The sequence below is a fragment of the Hipposideros armiger genome, unplaced genomic scaffold (assembly GCF_001890085.2).
Source record: "Hipposideros armiger isolate ML-2016 unplaced genomic scaffold, ASM189008v1 scaffold_491, whole genome shotgun sequence".
Taxonomy (NCBI): Eukaryota; Metazoa; Chordata; class Mammalia; order Chiroptera; family Hipposideridae; genus Hipposideros; species Hipposideros armiger.
Window position 1 is genome coordinate 1,242,095 of NW_017731841.1, and position 16,209 is coordinate 1,258,303.

The 16,209-nt window shown below is 53.6% G+C and overlaps 1 protein-coding gene across 1 annotated transcript in view; it reads right to left on the reverse strand.

Moving 5' to 3' along the window:
• The window catches only part of GLI2 (GLI family zinc finger 2), a 56,681-nt gene that overhangs the window by 22,757 nt on the left and 17,715 nt on the right, over nt 1–16,209 (reverse strand). The window contains exons 2-4 of the mRNA XM_019667263.1: nt 13,575–13,777; nt 10,347–10,532; nt 419–620 (exon numbers count right to left, since the gene is read on the reverse strand). Coding sequence (XP_019522808.1) covers nt 419–620; nt 10,347–10,532; nt 13,575–13,777 — 591 coding nt within the window. The remainder of the gene's footprint in view (nt 1–418; nt 621–10,346; nt 10,533–13,574; nt 13,778–16,209) is intronic.

Here is a 16,209-nt window from a genome sequence, read left to right on the forward strand (position 1 = left end):
GTAGCCACAGTGGAAGGACTGCTGCCAGCCAGGCTTGCATGGCTCAAGTCGGTGTCATACCTCGTGTGGCCCCCAAAGCTAGTCAATGGCCTGGCTGCTCCACGACACCCGCTGAAATCCCAGGAGTGGCACCTCGATTTTATGAGTGAATCTTTCGTGACAGGCCCGGTAAGTCTTACTTTTCACATCAGAAGTTGTGTTTGGGGAATGCAAAATAAGCACATGAGGACGTACTCAAATGTTGGCACATTTCAATTTCCTCATGATTTGTTCTGAATTCATGAAAAAGTGGCAAGTACGCAGATTCACAAATGCAACAAGAACTGTCTTTCTTCTTGGGTTGAAGGCGCAGGCCCTCTCTGTTTGGCCCCCAGCCCAGCTCCCAGCTCCCGGCCCTCTGCCTGCAGGCTGGGCTCACCTGAGGGTGCCCGCTGACAGGTGTCCGTAGGAGCCGCTGGCCGCCGAGCTGCTGCGCGAGTTGTTGATATAGGCCACCAGCGAGTTGGGCGAGGTCCGGATCATCCTCTGCAGATCGAGGCTGGCATCCGAGAGCGGGGAGATGGACAGCGCCCGCTTGCGGCTCAGGCGCGGCGTCACCCGTGGGCTGGAGAAACGCGACACTGTGGGACAGCCAACCCAAGGTACATCAGCATTACAGTGTTTGTAGGGGGGTTGGTGTAGGGGGAGGGGGACTGGTAGGTGGGGGACAGGAAGAGCCTGTGTGGATGCTCTGCCATGGTTCATTTCTGGGCTCTTGGACAAGGGGCATAGCCTTTCTCAGCCTCAGTTTACTCACCTATAAAATGGAACAGATCTGCAGGTATGGTGAGGATGTGAGCAGCACAGGTCAGATGCTTGAGTGAGTGACTATGAGCACTGAACTTATGTTAGCGCCTTTCTTATCTGGTATGCAGAGACCAGGGCTGGATCCAGCCATGCTGAAGGCATGACAGCAAAGTGCACAAACCGTAAGTGAGCCCACCGAGAAGGCAGCACCAGGTCAGCAAACAGGGCGTGGTCAGTGCCCAGAAGCCTCCTCTGCTCTTCCAGACCCCCCGAAGGGTAGCCACTACCCTGACTTCTAACATGAAGCTTAGTCTTCCTATTTATGAATATTTGCCGATTATGTAAATGTAATTATAAATACTTTCTTATTTGGCTTCTTCATCCAACATTATAGTTTGTGAGGTGTCTCCATGCTGCTGTGTGTGGCAGTAACAGGCTCTTTGTAATTCCAGAGAACTCCAATGGATGACTCTGCAGCCAGGGCAGCCTGCTGTCTCCCTGGAGGAGGGGACCTATGGGATCTGAGCAGGCCTGAGCAGGCAGAAAGGAGGAAGGTGGGCATTTTTGAGTCCAGAACAGCCGAGCACAGGCATGGAGGAGGGCTGGGACAGGCTGTGGGTAGCAGAGGGTGTGTTCAAGCAGCCGCTAGAGTTGTTTACAGGTAACCCCTCCAGCCTGAAGGGAACCTGGAGGGAGGACAGGTGGGCAGGGGCCTGTGGGGGACGGGAAGAGGCTGTTCCAAGCAGGTATCGAAACGCAGGGCCCAGCCTGTGAAGCATGTACCTGCCCCTGCTGTGTGCCAGGCGCTTCTCACACATCCCTTTGTTTCCTCCTCAACACAGCCCTGGAGGTCGGCACTAAGAGACCCCTTTACAAAGAAGAAACGGGTCAGGGAGGTCTGGACAGGGCAGAGACCTTGCTGTGTGGGGAGTTGTCCAGTGATGTTGTCAGGCCCATTTCAAACCACTGTTTTGTCCAGAGGAGAGACCCAGAGACATGACTGGGGTGGGGGCTGTAGGAGGAACAGTCTAGAGCCACTGCTGGAGAGCCCTCCAGTGTTGGGGCAGGCTCTTGTCCCTTCCTGCAATTATGTGTGGGCAGTAGTCTCCCCTTACTCTCAGGAGATACATCACTAGACCGCCAAGTGGGTACCTGAAACCACCAATGGTACCAAACCATATATATATATTGTATTTTCCCCCACACATATATACCTTTTTATATCAGTATTTACTGAATGCCTTGCAAGTGCTAGGTACTGTTCTAAGCACATTAAAGTATTAAGCAGTTTAATCTTCACAACTGCCCTTTAAGGAATGGACAATTATTATCCTCATTTCACAAATGACAAAACAAGTAGCTTGCCCAACGCTACACAGTCTTGGTGGACAAATGGATTAGAAGGCAGGCAGATGGCTACCAAAAGCACCCGCAGCACTGTTTCTGCTCAGGGTGAGGAGGAGCGGTATCTAAGGGAAGGCTGTCCTGGGAGGGAAGTGGGCACCCCACCCCCATGTGGGGGCACATGGTGGCACCTGCTGGCCACACAAACCTGATGCTTAGTGGCCACCTTGGAGCACATTTCTTAGCCTCCCTGGGCCTCTCTTTGCCCATCTGTACAATGAGAGCAGCATGTCTTGGCTTGCAGGGTTGTCGTGAGGACACACAGAGAACACCAAGGACAGTGCCTAAAAGATGGTGCCTAAAGCCCAGCAGAGCTTCCACAATGATACTGTAATCTAGTTTCTTTAGGGGATAGGAGGACTGATGGGCTGTGTGAACCTAGAGTTAAGATTGGAGTAAAGATAGCAAGTCTAGAAAAAGATGACTGGGCCATACAGCAGTACACCTGTCACAAAACACTCGCTCATCTGTTCATTTGCGCATCCTCTAAGCTTCTTAGTTCTTATGTACTGAGTTTATGTCTTGTCAGCCTTCAAGTCAAAGGGAACTCAAAGTGAGATGCAAAAGCCAATCTACCGAACAACTCCTGTTACCTATAAACTGCGCGGCAAATGGGGAGATAAGTGGGGCTAGGGGCGAGGTCTAACACCACATACAGTCGGCAGTACACACATCTTTCTGATCCAATTGTACAAAAGATTTTCCTTGCTAATCTTTGGGTTGCCACCCTCTCGTGCATCCCTAACAAGAGGAAACAGGCCAAATCTGACAGTGGTATTCATCTCTGTTATTCCCACCCCTCAAGGGAAATATGTTTATTAATGCACCTCTTCCATTGATAAATTACTAAATAGAAAGAAAAGCCTGGCACTCATTTCCCGTGGCTTCTCCTGTGATTTATGACCAGGATTGGCAGAGCCGTCACACCCATTCATCTGAGGATGCACCTATTCTGAGGTCGGACAGCAGTGGGTGACTAGTCACTGGCCTGCCCTCACCTGGGCAGATGCCCAACAACTATCCATTCCTGTCGCCACTTGCATCTGGACCCTGGTTCATCCTCTAGTTCTTTCTTGTGCTCATTCATGTTTGCTCATGCATCCCTCAGGCCCTTGTACAGTGTTAACAGTATGCTTAGCACTGGGTGGGCCACCATGAGGACTTCCAGCCAGGACGTCCCTTGGCCCTGCCCTCCTGGAGCTCACCGTCCAGGTGAGACATGAAAACGGTGGCTGTCGCACCAGCAGGATTCACCAAGTGCTGCCTACGCTGGGTTACGCTAGGTAATCCCAGAGTGCTCAAGGGTGAGGTTGCTTTCCCTGGGGTCACTGGGAAGGGTAAGAGATGTGAAAACGGGTCCTGGACCCAGATTCCAACCCTGCTTGATGGCTGAACTGGGTGGCTTCGGGTGAGTCGCTGACCCTCTCTGAGCTGGTTCCTCACCTGGAAGACAGGCCAACAGCACTCACCTCAGAGCGGCTATGGTTCACGGACCAGCATATAAGCCACAGCTCTGGATGGACTTCCTGTGGACCCAGGAATCTGGGCTGAGGGTAGCCAGGGGGTTCAGGGAGCCTGGCTCCACAGGACCTGGGCAGGGCAGGCGCTGGCACTGGCAGCCGAGGAGCTACTTCCTGGCAAGACATCCCAAGAGCTTTTGTTGTGTCAGATGCTGCTGTCCTCAGCACAGAGCTGGGACACACCCACCCCTGGGACATCAGGACACAGCCTTGTGGCAGGGCTCACGGGCACTGAATCCTCAGTGGTTAGGGAGTTTTCCTTCATGGCCCAAACCCTCATCCAAATAGTCTCTGGACTCACTAAGGAGATGCTCTAAGGACATCCAGCCTGGGGACCTTAACCTGCCCCACACTTAGTTGTCCACAGTCCCCTCACCCCCCTCTTATGGGGGAGTAGAGAGTATCTAGGCTCTGGAGCCCAGAGGCTTGGGGTCGAGGCTGTCCAGCACCATTTCCTACTTCTGTGATGAAGACAAGGAAACTTAGAGCTCTGGCCTCAGCTTCCTCACCTGTAAAGTGACTTCATGATGCTTGTCTCGTGGGACTGTGTGCAGGCTTACCAGGTGACCCGTATGGACCTCAGCCAGGGCCCGTACACAGCAGCCCTGCCCGTCCAGGGCCTGTGGCCCGATCTCCTCCTCCTCAGCCTCTCCTCCTGTCTGCCGCTGGGCACGGACCTCCTGCCCGACCGGCTGCCCTCTATCAGCTCCTCCTGCCTCTCTGCGGTGTGATCAATGTAATTGGTTTCTGAAAACCCCCCTGGACCCACAGGCAGCATAAAGAACTGGGCGTCAGAACGGAGGTGACATCCGAGTCAAATTAGTGTCAATATGACAATAAAATATACAGCTCAGAGGAAATATGGGCTGTAAACAGACAACATTTCAATCGGAAACATTTCAATCTTCTCAATGTGGTAGGAGTGGGAGGGGGTGCGGCTACGGCTGCTGCCGCTCTGCTGTTAAATCACCAATATTCAACAGCATAACACAAGAAAATTCCATTTTAGGGCTCCGGTGACAACCAGTGAATTCCCCGCTCTCCAGAGAACCACTACGCAGAATGATAACCTTGGATTCCCTGACTGGTTATCTATTACCTTCCAGAGCAGCATCACTCCTCACTCTTCCCGCTATAAATCAGCCTCCTTAAGAACTAGAGGCAGTGGGCCTGCATCGACCACCAGCAGGCCAAGAAGCTCCCCGCAGAGGGAGGGGGGCTTTTCCGGGAAGCGCCCATCGTCCCTCCCACAGCCTGGCCTCCTGCCTCGGGAGGATTGCAGGGCTTGGGTTTTCAGTTCAGCAAGAGCCCATCAGAGGCCTCTCTGCCTTCCGACTTTCATCCACCACCCTGGTGTTTTCCCCAATGTCGGATGTACACACGACCCTAATGAGATTACTGTAGGCTTGATGGAGACGGAGGCAGGGACATCTTCCTCAGATATTATCAGGTTTCCCATTTCAGAAAACATACAAAGTTCTATTTCAGGATGCATTTATTTAACCCCAAAAAGGGAGTCTATCAAAAATATAATATTAAATGAAGAATCATGTAGATGGCATTTGGCTAAGGTAAAAATCGTGCTAGTGGTTTGCAGGTGAGTGGACTGGAGACACTGCTCTGCTGGATGTAGACCTTTGTGGCCTTCCTACACACCCTCTCCCCAGGCTCCCTCGGCCTGGCAGACCTGGTCTCTATGCCCCAGCTTGACATTCAAAGCCTCAAAAGTTCTCTCTGCCCCACACCTCTGCCTCCATTTGGAACGTGAGAGGAAGGTGCTGAGAAAGGAGGCTCGGGTAGGTGGGGTGGCCTCAGGATGGTATCCTCTGTCCTGCCAAGGAGCTACACAGAGCAGCCCCACTGAGTGTAAGTACCAGAAGGGCAGGACTCAGCAGGCTGGGCATTGCTGTGTCCCTAGCACCTAGAATCATGTCTGGCACATAATATCAATAGATGCACAATAAATACCCTCAGAATGAGAGAGAGAGAGAGAGAGCGAGAGAGAGAGAGAGAGAGCGAGAGAGACAGAGAGAGAGAGAGAGAGAAAGAAAGAGAGAGAGGCGGAAGGCCAGGTCTCCCTGACTCCCCACAGACTCTCAAGCTCATGTTTATGGGAAGTTCCTCAGATGAACACATGTCCTCAGAGAGTCTCAGGGCCCTTCCACAGGCAGTCTCCTGAGCTGTGCTGCCCGGCCCCCGGTGTTCTCTGCGAGAGTCTGAGCAAAAAGGAGGTGTGGGAAGAACCACTCACACCTTCACTGGGTGGACTGAAGCTTCCTGGGAGGTCTCAGGAAGACCGTGCAGCTGGGAGCAGGGGAGAACACCCGAGTGGGAGGGCTTTCTGGGCTCCCTTGGATCACAGGAGGGGTAGGGCCAAGGACACTCCAGATGCATGTCTGGGTCAGCTGGACACAGGCCGGGGCTAGGAGCACTGGGGTGTCTCAGGGCTGCACGTGAGCAGTTCATCCACGTAGGTGTTGAAGCTGAAGAGAAATGCCTAAATCATTTTAAGAAGCAGAAGCAAAGTTCTGGGTCTTGTTTCAACTAGTTTGAATAAAACTAGTAATGACAAATACAGGAGATCATGCTGGACTACTCTGATATCCGTGGGTCATAACTGATTGGGGACAAAGGAAAAGAAGTCATCTGTAACTGAAATCCATCATGGCTCAGAAAAGCCTCCAACCACCATCGCCCTGTGTTTCAGCCAGCCTGAGAAGCTGATATGCCTGCTCAGGCCACAGCTGGACGCAGCGACATCTCCCTCTGCAACCTGAAGCCAACAGCATCCCCGAGAGAGGTGCAGAAAGGATCCTGGTGGGTGTGATGAGTTAATTGGCAGCAGCTGAAATGAGCTGGGATTCTCACTCCCACTGGTGAGCTCACTTCCTCACTGCCCCACCTTCCCAGTTCTCAGATGCTCAGCCCCCAGACGGAGCCAATGCTGAGTGCCCAGAACACAGAGCTGCCCTATTCCCACCCCCCCCCCCCCTTCCAGGATCCCTGCAAGCCGAAAGCTGCTTGCCCCATCAGGTTTTCCTTAAAGAGTTTGCATCTTTCTATCCCAGGTTCTTTTGTGACTGCCACTCACTCATGCATTCACTCTATAAACACAGAGGCCTGATCCTTGGCAGCCATGTACCTAGATATAGAATACAGACATCTAGAGATAGAAGTGCCAGTCAGTGACAGTTTGAGCGCCTTGGGTCCCACAGGTAGGCGCTGAGGGAGATGCAGGAGCCCCAGGGGAGCTGAGCAGCTGGGCTGAAGCAGGATTGGGGTAATGACTCAGGACACGTGCTGACTGACCTGAGTCCTAGGACACATTGCGGGACTGAGCCAGGCCAGCCTGCAGGGAAGGGCACTGCAGGCAGGAGCACGGGGTTCTCTGGAAGCCTGCAGATGCAGAGGAGTGGCGCGAGTGCCATGTGCAAGTGGGGAAAGACGCGGCTGGACGGGAAAGCCACTCGAGCCATGTTCTAGTTTGAATTTTACCCTGAGGCTGATGGGAGCTCCAGGGGCTGACTGCAGAATGGCTGAGGGGATAAGTGATCACTGAGAGGCATGCAGTGAACCTGAGCTGAGAGGCAGTGCTGGGAGGGTGACAAGTAACTGGGTGGCGGGGAGGGCTGAGAAGGTGGATTTGGCTGCTCTGGGGGATGGGATAGGTGGCATGGATGGGGCGGTGGTGAGGAAAAGGTGTCCAGGAGGACAGTGGCACTGGGCTTAAACATGGGGTCGACAGTGGTCCTGGCAATCAAGAGACAAAATCCTGCAGGAGGTGGTAGATTTGAAAGAGGGAAAAGGATATTGGTGGAAAGAGATTGGAACTAGCGTTAATTGAGCAGCTACTATATGCCAGGCACTGAGCCAAGTTCACATACGCGATCTTACTAAGGGTGTTTAGTTCACACACAACACGCAGACCTGGGTATTGCCGTCCAGACCCCGTTCAGTCCCACCACCACCTCTGGGCCCAGCTTTCACAGCAAGGACACACCACAGACAGGCGCTGGTCTAGATCTGCCCTAGGCTCACTGCACACCCTCTCTGCTCACTGCTACTCCTATCAGCACCCTAGCTCCGGCCCAGCTGCTCTGGGCTGTACTGGAACACATCTGGCCCAGTGAGTCCTTCCTGAGGCCATGGCTCACAGGGCTGGTTAGATGTGCTGTGCTGCCTGGAGGCAGTGTGTCCAGGAAAAAGCTGATGGTGCTAGTGACAAACAGAGAGGGGCTTGGAACCCCGACTCGAAACCTGGGCAAGTCACTTGATGGTGGGAAGCCCAGTGTGCTCATCTTACAGTAGGGAGAGTAATTCGAGCCTCAGAATGTGGCTGAGGGGAGTCGCCTGGGAGAACGTGCACAAGGGCAGAGGACAGAGGCAGCTCGTCTCGTGCAGCAGGCGTTCATGTTGGCTGATTCGGCCTCTCCTGCCCTTTGGGGATACCTGCCTGACCAGAGCCCTTGGCCATGGTTTCTCAGTGTCTGCCCACTGTCCAGCTGGCCTGGCATCACCCACCCTGAGGCCCTGAAGGTGGGACCTGTTTGGGGGCATCTCACATTTGGATGTGGCTATTGGAACACAACATCAGAGGCCTTTATGTACCGTGTTGTGCAGTTGTCTGGTTCCTAGCTTTGACAAGCTGCGTGTCCACCTCACCTGAGCCCGACCCTCACACCTGTGGACACTCCTCCCATTCCCTACGGATTACCCGTACGTCTGTCAGGAGGAGAGAAGGGGAGCACATGGATGTGTGTGCAAGCAGGGGCCAACAGGCCTAACTGCACACCCTACAATGTGCGCTTGGTGCTGCACTAAACACCAAGAGAGGGGGGAGGGAGGGGGTGGAAAGACAGGCCCATGGAGCAAATGTGTTCTGGGATCCCCTCAGGGCATTTCAAAAGTGACACAGGAAAATACCCAGGAGTATAGGGTTGGGGGCACTGCAGTGCTCTTCCCCAGGAACACTCTCGTGGGGGAACAGGAACTCTCAGGGGGTTCAGGAACCAGATGAGGTGGCTCCTCCAAGTGTGCACTGAACAGGGCATAGAGAGAGAGAGAAGCAGGAACCAGGAGAGGGCATCTGGAGAGACATCCTGGGGGAGGCAAGATCTCAGCCAGACCTTGGGAAGTGAGGGGCTCGGCTTTGCTCAGCCAATAAGATGGAGTTGCAGTGGCCAGTGAGGCCAGGAAGCCCAGGACAGAATACTGAAGGGATGGGAGGGGGCTGCAGGGTGCAGGGGCCCATCCTGAGTCTTGTAGCTTTGCCTGGCCCCACAGGACCACCTGCAGCCCAGCAGGCACCAGGACTTCCCTGTGGGGCTGGTTTCCCTGCAGGCCTCTGTCTGCTGCCTGCCATCAGGGAGGGAAAACGCCATCCCAGGCAGGGCTTGAGGAGAACAAATCTGCAGGAGCCGCCTGCCTGCCCCTTGCTGTGGTTTCCAGCTCCACGGCCTGGAACGGAGCTATCTCTGGGCGGGGCTCCAGGACCAGTAGGTAGAGTGGTACTGACTGGGGAAGGGGAACTCAGCCTCCCTGCCTCCCCCAACAGGAGCTCCATGTTGACCCCAAGGGCTTATGGTCAGGGGACTTCAGGTGCTCCCGTGAAGGCAGCTGTGAGGATGGCATTTGATGGGAGGAAAGTGCTTGGTATCTGATGGGCACCAAGAATTTCAGCTACCCAGAACACCCGATCTCTCACCCCCCAAAGTGCCCTGTCCGCACCACAGCCCCGCTCAGTTACTGACACCTCCATCCACCAGGGGCTCAGGCTCAACACCCTGGGGTTGTCCTTGATGCTGCTTCCTCCCTCACTCCACATCTTAATTGGCACCAAATCTTGTGGCTCTACCTTCAAAATCTATCTAAAACGTGATCCCTTCTCCCACCTTTACAATCCGGACTGCCTGCTTCCTTCCACCTTGCTCCTAAGTCTATTCTCAGATCAGCAGCCAGAGTGGGAATTCTTTACAAAATAAGTCAGATCTTGTTTCTCCTCTGTCCAACTCCCTCCAAGGGCCCATTCGCACTCCCCATGAAAGCCAAAGTCTCACCAAGCCCTGACTGGCCTGCAGGACCAGCCCCGGAACTCCGGGCCCCACTCCTGCCCTGACTCAGTGGGTGCGAGGCAAACTGGCCCCCTGGATGCTTCTTGAGCCCAGAAGATACACAAAAGCCTCAGGGCACTTGTTTCTCCTGCCTGGGTCACTCGTCCCAAATATTTCTGCATGGCTCACCTTTCAGCTCTTTGTTAGAAGGTCATTTTCCCTGTGAGGATGTCTCAATGTCCTCATTTAAAATTGCACCCAGTCCACCCTGGTGCTCCCTACCCACTTCCCAGCCTTGTGTGTCTCTCCTCACGACGCTATACATTTCATGAAAGCAGAGATGAGTGCGCTTTGTTCCCTGGAGTATCTGCAATTCTTAAAACATGTCCTGGCCCAGGGCTCTCTAAATGTTTGTGTATGTGGTTCAGACTTGGACCCCTGTTGAGTACAGTTGTGGCAGAGATTAAGGTAAATCCCAGACCCCTCCTTAGGGGTCCTCACCCCCAAAGGAGCAACAAGTACCCCAGGGGGTCCATCAGCCCCATCCCCTGTCCAGCTCGCCGCCCCCACTCAGCCCAGCACTCACCGTCCACTGGATTGAGGTAGTCGTGGAGATGGGGTGCACCAGCGGCACCCCCAGTCTGCATCAGCAGGTCCCCATATGGCGTGGGGTGGCCTGCCATGAGGGTCATCTGGTGGTAATAGTCTGAGGGGTTGGTGCCTGCAGGGGGGAGGCCAAACAGTCCCCTCTCCTTAAGGTGCTCATGGGCCACTGTGGGCAGGAAGGAGGGAGAGAGAACAAAAGCCATCAGAATCTGGCAAAAAAGGAGATAAACAGCCTGAGTCCCCCTCAGTTCCCTCTCTACCCTGTCCTCTGCTCCCTGGGCCCCTGTGTCCCTTTCCCCTCGCCCCATGTCCTCACTGAGCAGATCGAGTGGGCGGGGCATGTTTCTGCGAGGGGGAGGCCAGACTCTGGCCTCCCCACCGCATTCCTCCGTTTCGTCAAAGCCATGAACACCACTCTCTCCTTTTTCTCCAGGCCCCACAGAAGCCCAAAGCTCCAGGCAGACAGTGTCTGTGGTCCAACAAAGCCTTCAAAGGGAAAAAAAGATGCAAACAGAGGTTCCATGGTGGCCAGAGAGTTGTGCCCTGTCAGCCTCACCTGAACATTCAAGGCAAGATCACAGCCGAGAGCTCGCCCAGCCTGGCCAGATACAGCCGCCTGCCTGCCACAGTCCACCCACTCCTGTCCCGCAGCTGCAGAACTTGGGCTGTCTGCCTCCAACCCTCACTCAGCCCTTCCCAGGCCTTAGCAGAGGCAGGGAGGATGAACTTCAGCTCTCGAGGGGCCTGGCCCTCAGGGCTGTGGTGTCAGGCGAAGTAAAGAGCTTGGAAACCACACATACCCATCGTGAGTCCTGGCTTTTGCCAGGTGTGCAAAATTGGGAAGGTGCCACCTCTTTGAGCTGGCTCAGTCCTCCATCTGTAAAATGTGGTAATAATACCCACCTCTCAAATTACTATTAAAAATAACAGTAGCAGCCAACGTTTTGTGGACGCTCGTGGGGTCTGTGCAGGCACAATGCTGAGGGAATCACAGTCACTCTCTAATTTCACTATCGCCACAACACTGCCAGCTGAGGGACACCATTTCTCTTCCCTTAGCAGTTGAGGGTTCTGTACTTAGAGAGCTTGCCCAAGGTCACACAGCAGGTAGCCCGAATCGAGAGTTCAAGTTCCTAACCACTGTGTCCCCCCGGCCTCTCTGCTATCAGTCTTGCAAATACCAAAGGAGATCTCATGTGTGGTGGGCAGACAGAAGAAGCCAGTCAACGGAAGAGGCTGTCTTCTTCTTCCTCCTTGTCCTTACCCCATCTCCTGCTGTGTCCTCTAGAGAGAGCCCTGGCCTCCAGCCAGGCTGACACCTGTAGCCAATGCCTGCCCTGTGCACACCTGAAACGTCCTTCCTCCCCTCCTTGCCTGCTACCTCCTCCCTGAAGCCTTCCCTGGAGTGCCCATTCGTCCTCAGCACATGGTCTGGCAGACGCTGCCTCTGATCGCTGATGAACTTTCTGGGCCTCATGCGGGCAGGTGCTGGGGCTGGCACAGCTGACAGGTGCTGCTGTTTGGGCCGCACACACTAACTATGTCTAGTCACTTGGGAACTTGAGCCGGGGCCAGCAAGGCCTTAGGGTATCTCGTCTACCCCTTGCAGGGGTCAGGGCCATGCAAATTGGGCAAGTCCTCTCCGGTGCTGAACCCACGCCTATTGTCTCATGGAGTTGGTGTGATAGGAGCCACATGGATATTTACATCGAAATCAGACATAAAATCAGTGCTCAGTCAACAGAAAGTCTCTCTTTTAAGGGCAGCCCTGCTTTGCCACTTAGATCTTCACAGGCTACACCACTGTCGGCTGAGATTATAGTGTCCTTGATTCATAAGATCTCCAGGGGAGCGCTCTGTTCCTTATCCCTCCTAGGACACCTCACGGGGCCCACTCTGGCCCAGGCCCAGGGAGCTGCTGGGTTCTATCTCCTCCCTAGTAACCCTGTCACCATGTGTATTAGTTTCCGAGGGCTGCTGTAACAAGTGAGTACAGCCTTAGTGCTAACTGCTGTTAATGCAACAGAATTTTATTTCCTTACAGTTCTGGAGGCCAGAGGTCCAAAACCAAGTGTCAGCAGGGCCACATGTCCTCTGGAGCTTTAGGGGAAAATCTGTCCCTTGCTGTTTCCAGCTTCTAGGGGTTGCCAGCTTCCTTGGCTTGTGGCCACATCACTCCCATCTTTGTATTGTTTTCTCATCTGCATGTCTTATAAGGACACTTGCCATTGGATTTAAGGCCTGAGTGAACAATCCAGGATGATCTCATCTCAAAATTCTGAATGTAATCACATCTGCAAAGGCCCTTTTTCCAAATGAGGCAACACTCTCAGGGTGGGGGATTAGGACGTGGACTTATCTTCTTGGGGCGCCATTCAGCCCCTATACCATGTGTGAACTCCAGGCTGGGCAGCATTTGGAACCTGACCTGCGTCCCCACGCTCTAGACCAGTCCGCCACAGGCTGGGTCATCACGGGAGGTGTGGAGAGGCACGGGCCCACTTTTTAGGAGACGGCGCCTTAGTGCAGAGGCAGCACAACCCTTCAGGGCACCCCAGCTTGGTCAAAGCCACTCGGAGCACCCACGTAGAGTTCAGAGCTGGGTTCCAACCCCGAGGGGCCATTTCAGAATGGTGCCACATCCTGGTGGGCCATTTTCAGGTACCCTGGCTGCAACCACTTGCCTTGTCCGGTTTCTCTTTGGTAAAGACCAGGCAAAGTGCAAACCTCACGGCCAGGGAGATGAACCTGGTGCTTCAGGGAGCCTTTCTGGGTATCTGGGGGCCGGAATTTCTTTCATTACAAAACTCTAGCCTAAGCCTCTTCAGATCCAGGCTTTGGCTTTAGATCTTGGTTACAACCATGAGCTGGGAGAGGACACATTCCTCTTGGTGAGGATGGAGGTGGTGACAAGGAACCCAATGGGGCCATGTTTCCAGGAGCCTCTACCCATGGACTCATGAATGCACACTGCAAACGTCCTCTAGCCTGGTGTTGACTCTGGGCTGAGAGAGAAGGTTTCAGTGGGCAGATTTTGAGAAGACGTACCTGGTTGTTTTTTAAAAAACTTTTTTTCAATTACAGTTGACATACAGTATTATATCACTTTCAGGTGTACAACAGAGTGATTAGACATTTATATAACTTACGAAGTGATTACCCTGATAGGTCTGGTACCCATCGGACACCATCCATAGTGGTTACTCACCATCAGCGGGGCTGAGACCCCTGGCCGCAGAGATCGTGGGGAGTGTGGGGCTGCTGTGCATGGCACGAAGGTAATGCTCCATGTGGGGGCTCACGTACGGGTGTGTTGCGTTGAAGGGGGACTCCCCAGGACCAGCGGGGTGTGGGGAAAGCCGGATTAATGAGATGTCGGAGATGACAGGGCTGCCGCTCAGGGCTGGAGGCCTGCAGAGACAAAGGGGAGCATTCTAAGAAGGCACGGCCTGCTGACAAGGACATGCAGGGAACTCCACCAAGCAGCAGAATCAAACAGGCAACCTGCACTTTTATTTTATATGCTCACATCCCGTGGTCACCCTTCATGCAGAGTCTGAACTCTGATATACCAGCCAGTGAATACAGGCCGAAAGCTCCTGCGTGTTGGTGCAGACACCCACCCGCCAGTCTTGTGTTGGGGAGGGAATTCTCTGCACACATGACTGGATGTGCTGGACCATGGGCCCAGCAGACCACACACCTGTGTGAGCTGTCACCATTGCTTCCTGAGTGCCTGCTCAGGGCTGAACACATAGCGATAACAAATCAATCTGTGATAAATGAACAAATGCATGAGTTCTGCAAATGTATGAAAAACAGATCATGGAAATACTAATCCCAGGGCAGGATGCAAAGAGCTCATTTTCCTCACAGAAATGAGGAAAAGAGGAATCAGGCGATGCCCTGAAAGTGGAGAATTTTTGGCTTCAGCTGGTGTGAAGTGCGCAGCCACAGGACCAGCTGTGAAGGAAGAGATCAGGATTCCAGAAGAGTTTTGAAATGGCGAGCTGTAACTAAAAGTTTGGAATATCACTTTAGCTTTCCTTACACGGAATTTCTTCTAATGTTAACAGAGCCTCCTTTCTAGGATGCCCACTGACAGTCAAGCATGTGCCTGCCCTGGTCCGTCTGGTCTGGGCTGGCGTGGCCACAACCCATCTCTATGTCTTCTGGTCAGCGCTGGAGGAGGTGCCGGGTCTGCTCAACAAGAAGACGGGCCTTCGCCGGAGGCCTGCTCACCTGGGGCCTCTAAGCAGCTGCTAACATGTTAGCTGCAGGGGTCTTTCGAGGTCATTAAAGAAAAATCACAATGAAGTCACTGGGAAACAAATTTACCAAGATTTAATTTTCAAATGTTTTCAGAAAATAGGGTCTGTCTGTGATTTGGCAGAATGCAAAGAAAAGAATGTGTGTTATGTGTAAGAATCAGACAAACCTGCATTAGTCTCAGTCTTTAACAGCTCAGTCACACTGAGTTTAATCTCTCCAAGCCTCAGTTTCCCCGTCTGTAAAATGGGGATAATAGCATCTATTTCATAGTGTTGCTGTGGGGATAAAAGTCCCCAAAATGGTGCTTAGACACAGCCATCAGCCAGTAAGTGAGAGCTGCTCTTATAGCATTAGTACCACATTTTGAGAGAAAAACCCAGAAGTGCCTGGGGGACTCTCAGTGTCTTCACATGGGGTTGATGTTGGAAGGACACTGTTAGAACTAGTTATTTCAGAGACGGAATGGTATATCTGTTGGCTGGAGCAACCAGAAAGTACCGATTATGTTCAACAGTGCATGAAAACTGTGCTTACAACACAATGCAAACCAGGACCCAAACAGGTGACATCCAGATGTCTTGACATCTGGGTTAACAAGCTCCCCACTCGGAGGCTGCTCCCCTGGCCTGGATGTAAGCATTCTGCTACAGTGCTTTCTAGCTGTTGCAGGTGTCATTGCAATGGATGTGCAGATCCATTCAAGTGGCCAGGCCGCTTCCATACCAATTCTTAGCCTCAAATGCCTTTCTGTACCCTATACCTTGTCGGGCTATTTCTTTGTCCTCCCTGTAAGGCCAGGCCAGGGATGCCCAGAAGCTCCGTGCAGGGGGGCCTGGCTGACCTTCGAACAGCAGTCCACGAAGGAAGAAGCATGGCTGTGTGACCACTGTGAGGATATGTGAAAACTCTAGCACCAACCAAGAGGACTTGGGGTCCAGAGAGTCACCCCTCCACGCCCTGTGGCCAGAGAGATGCAAATCAGGATTCAACCGAAGTTGGCCTCACTCCCAGGATGGTGCTGCCCTCATCCCAGGGGCTGCCCTGCCCCACCAGAGAATGCGACCAAGGCCTCCCTGTTCCCTTGGTGTGATGGTGCAGGAAGCTCCGAGAGACCACTGCTGTACCCCAAGACAGCTTCTACAGGCATGAGGCGAGGCGGGTCGGCTCACACTGCTAATGAAAGGTACACGGGACAACAACCCCTTGCTCTTCTCCATGCCAGGGGCGCTGTTGGTGCTGGACCTGGCTGGGGTGGGATCTGGGCCGGCAGAGCCTCCCCTAGGAGGCAGAACTAAATGCTCCTCTCTGCAATGCAGAGCAGGATTGGGTTCTGGAAGGTACTCGATGGGATCCAGGGCCTGGAATCGGTGGGGCAGGAGACTGCACTGGGGCACTGCCTGCCTCTTCCAGGGCAGTGATTCCCTTGCTATCGCTGATCCTTCCCACTTAGCTGGGTCGCCTCGGCCAAGACGCTGTTCCACTCTGACACCTCACCAGAGTGGCACAAAAAGACCAGTGCTGGACACTTGGTAGGAGATTAACAGGCATTGACTCCCTTCCACCCCTCCCCT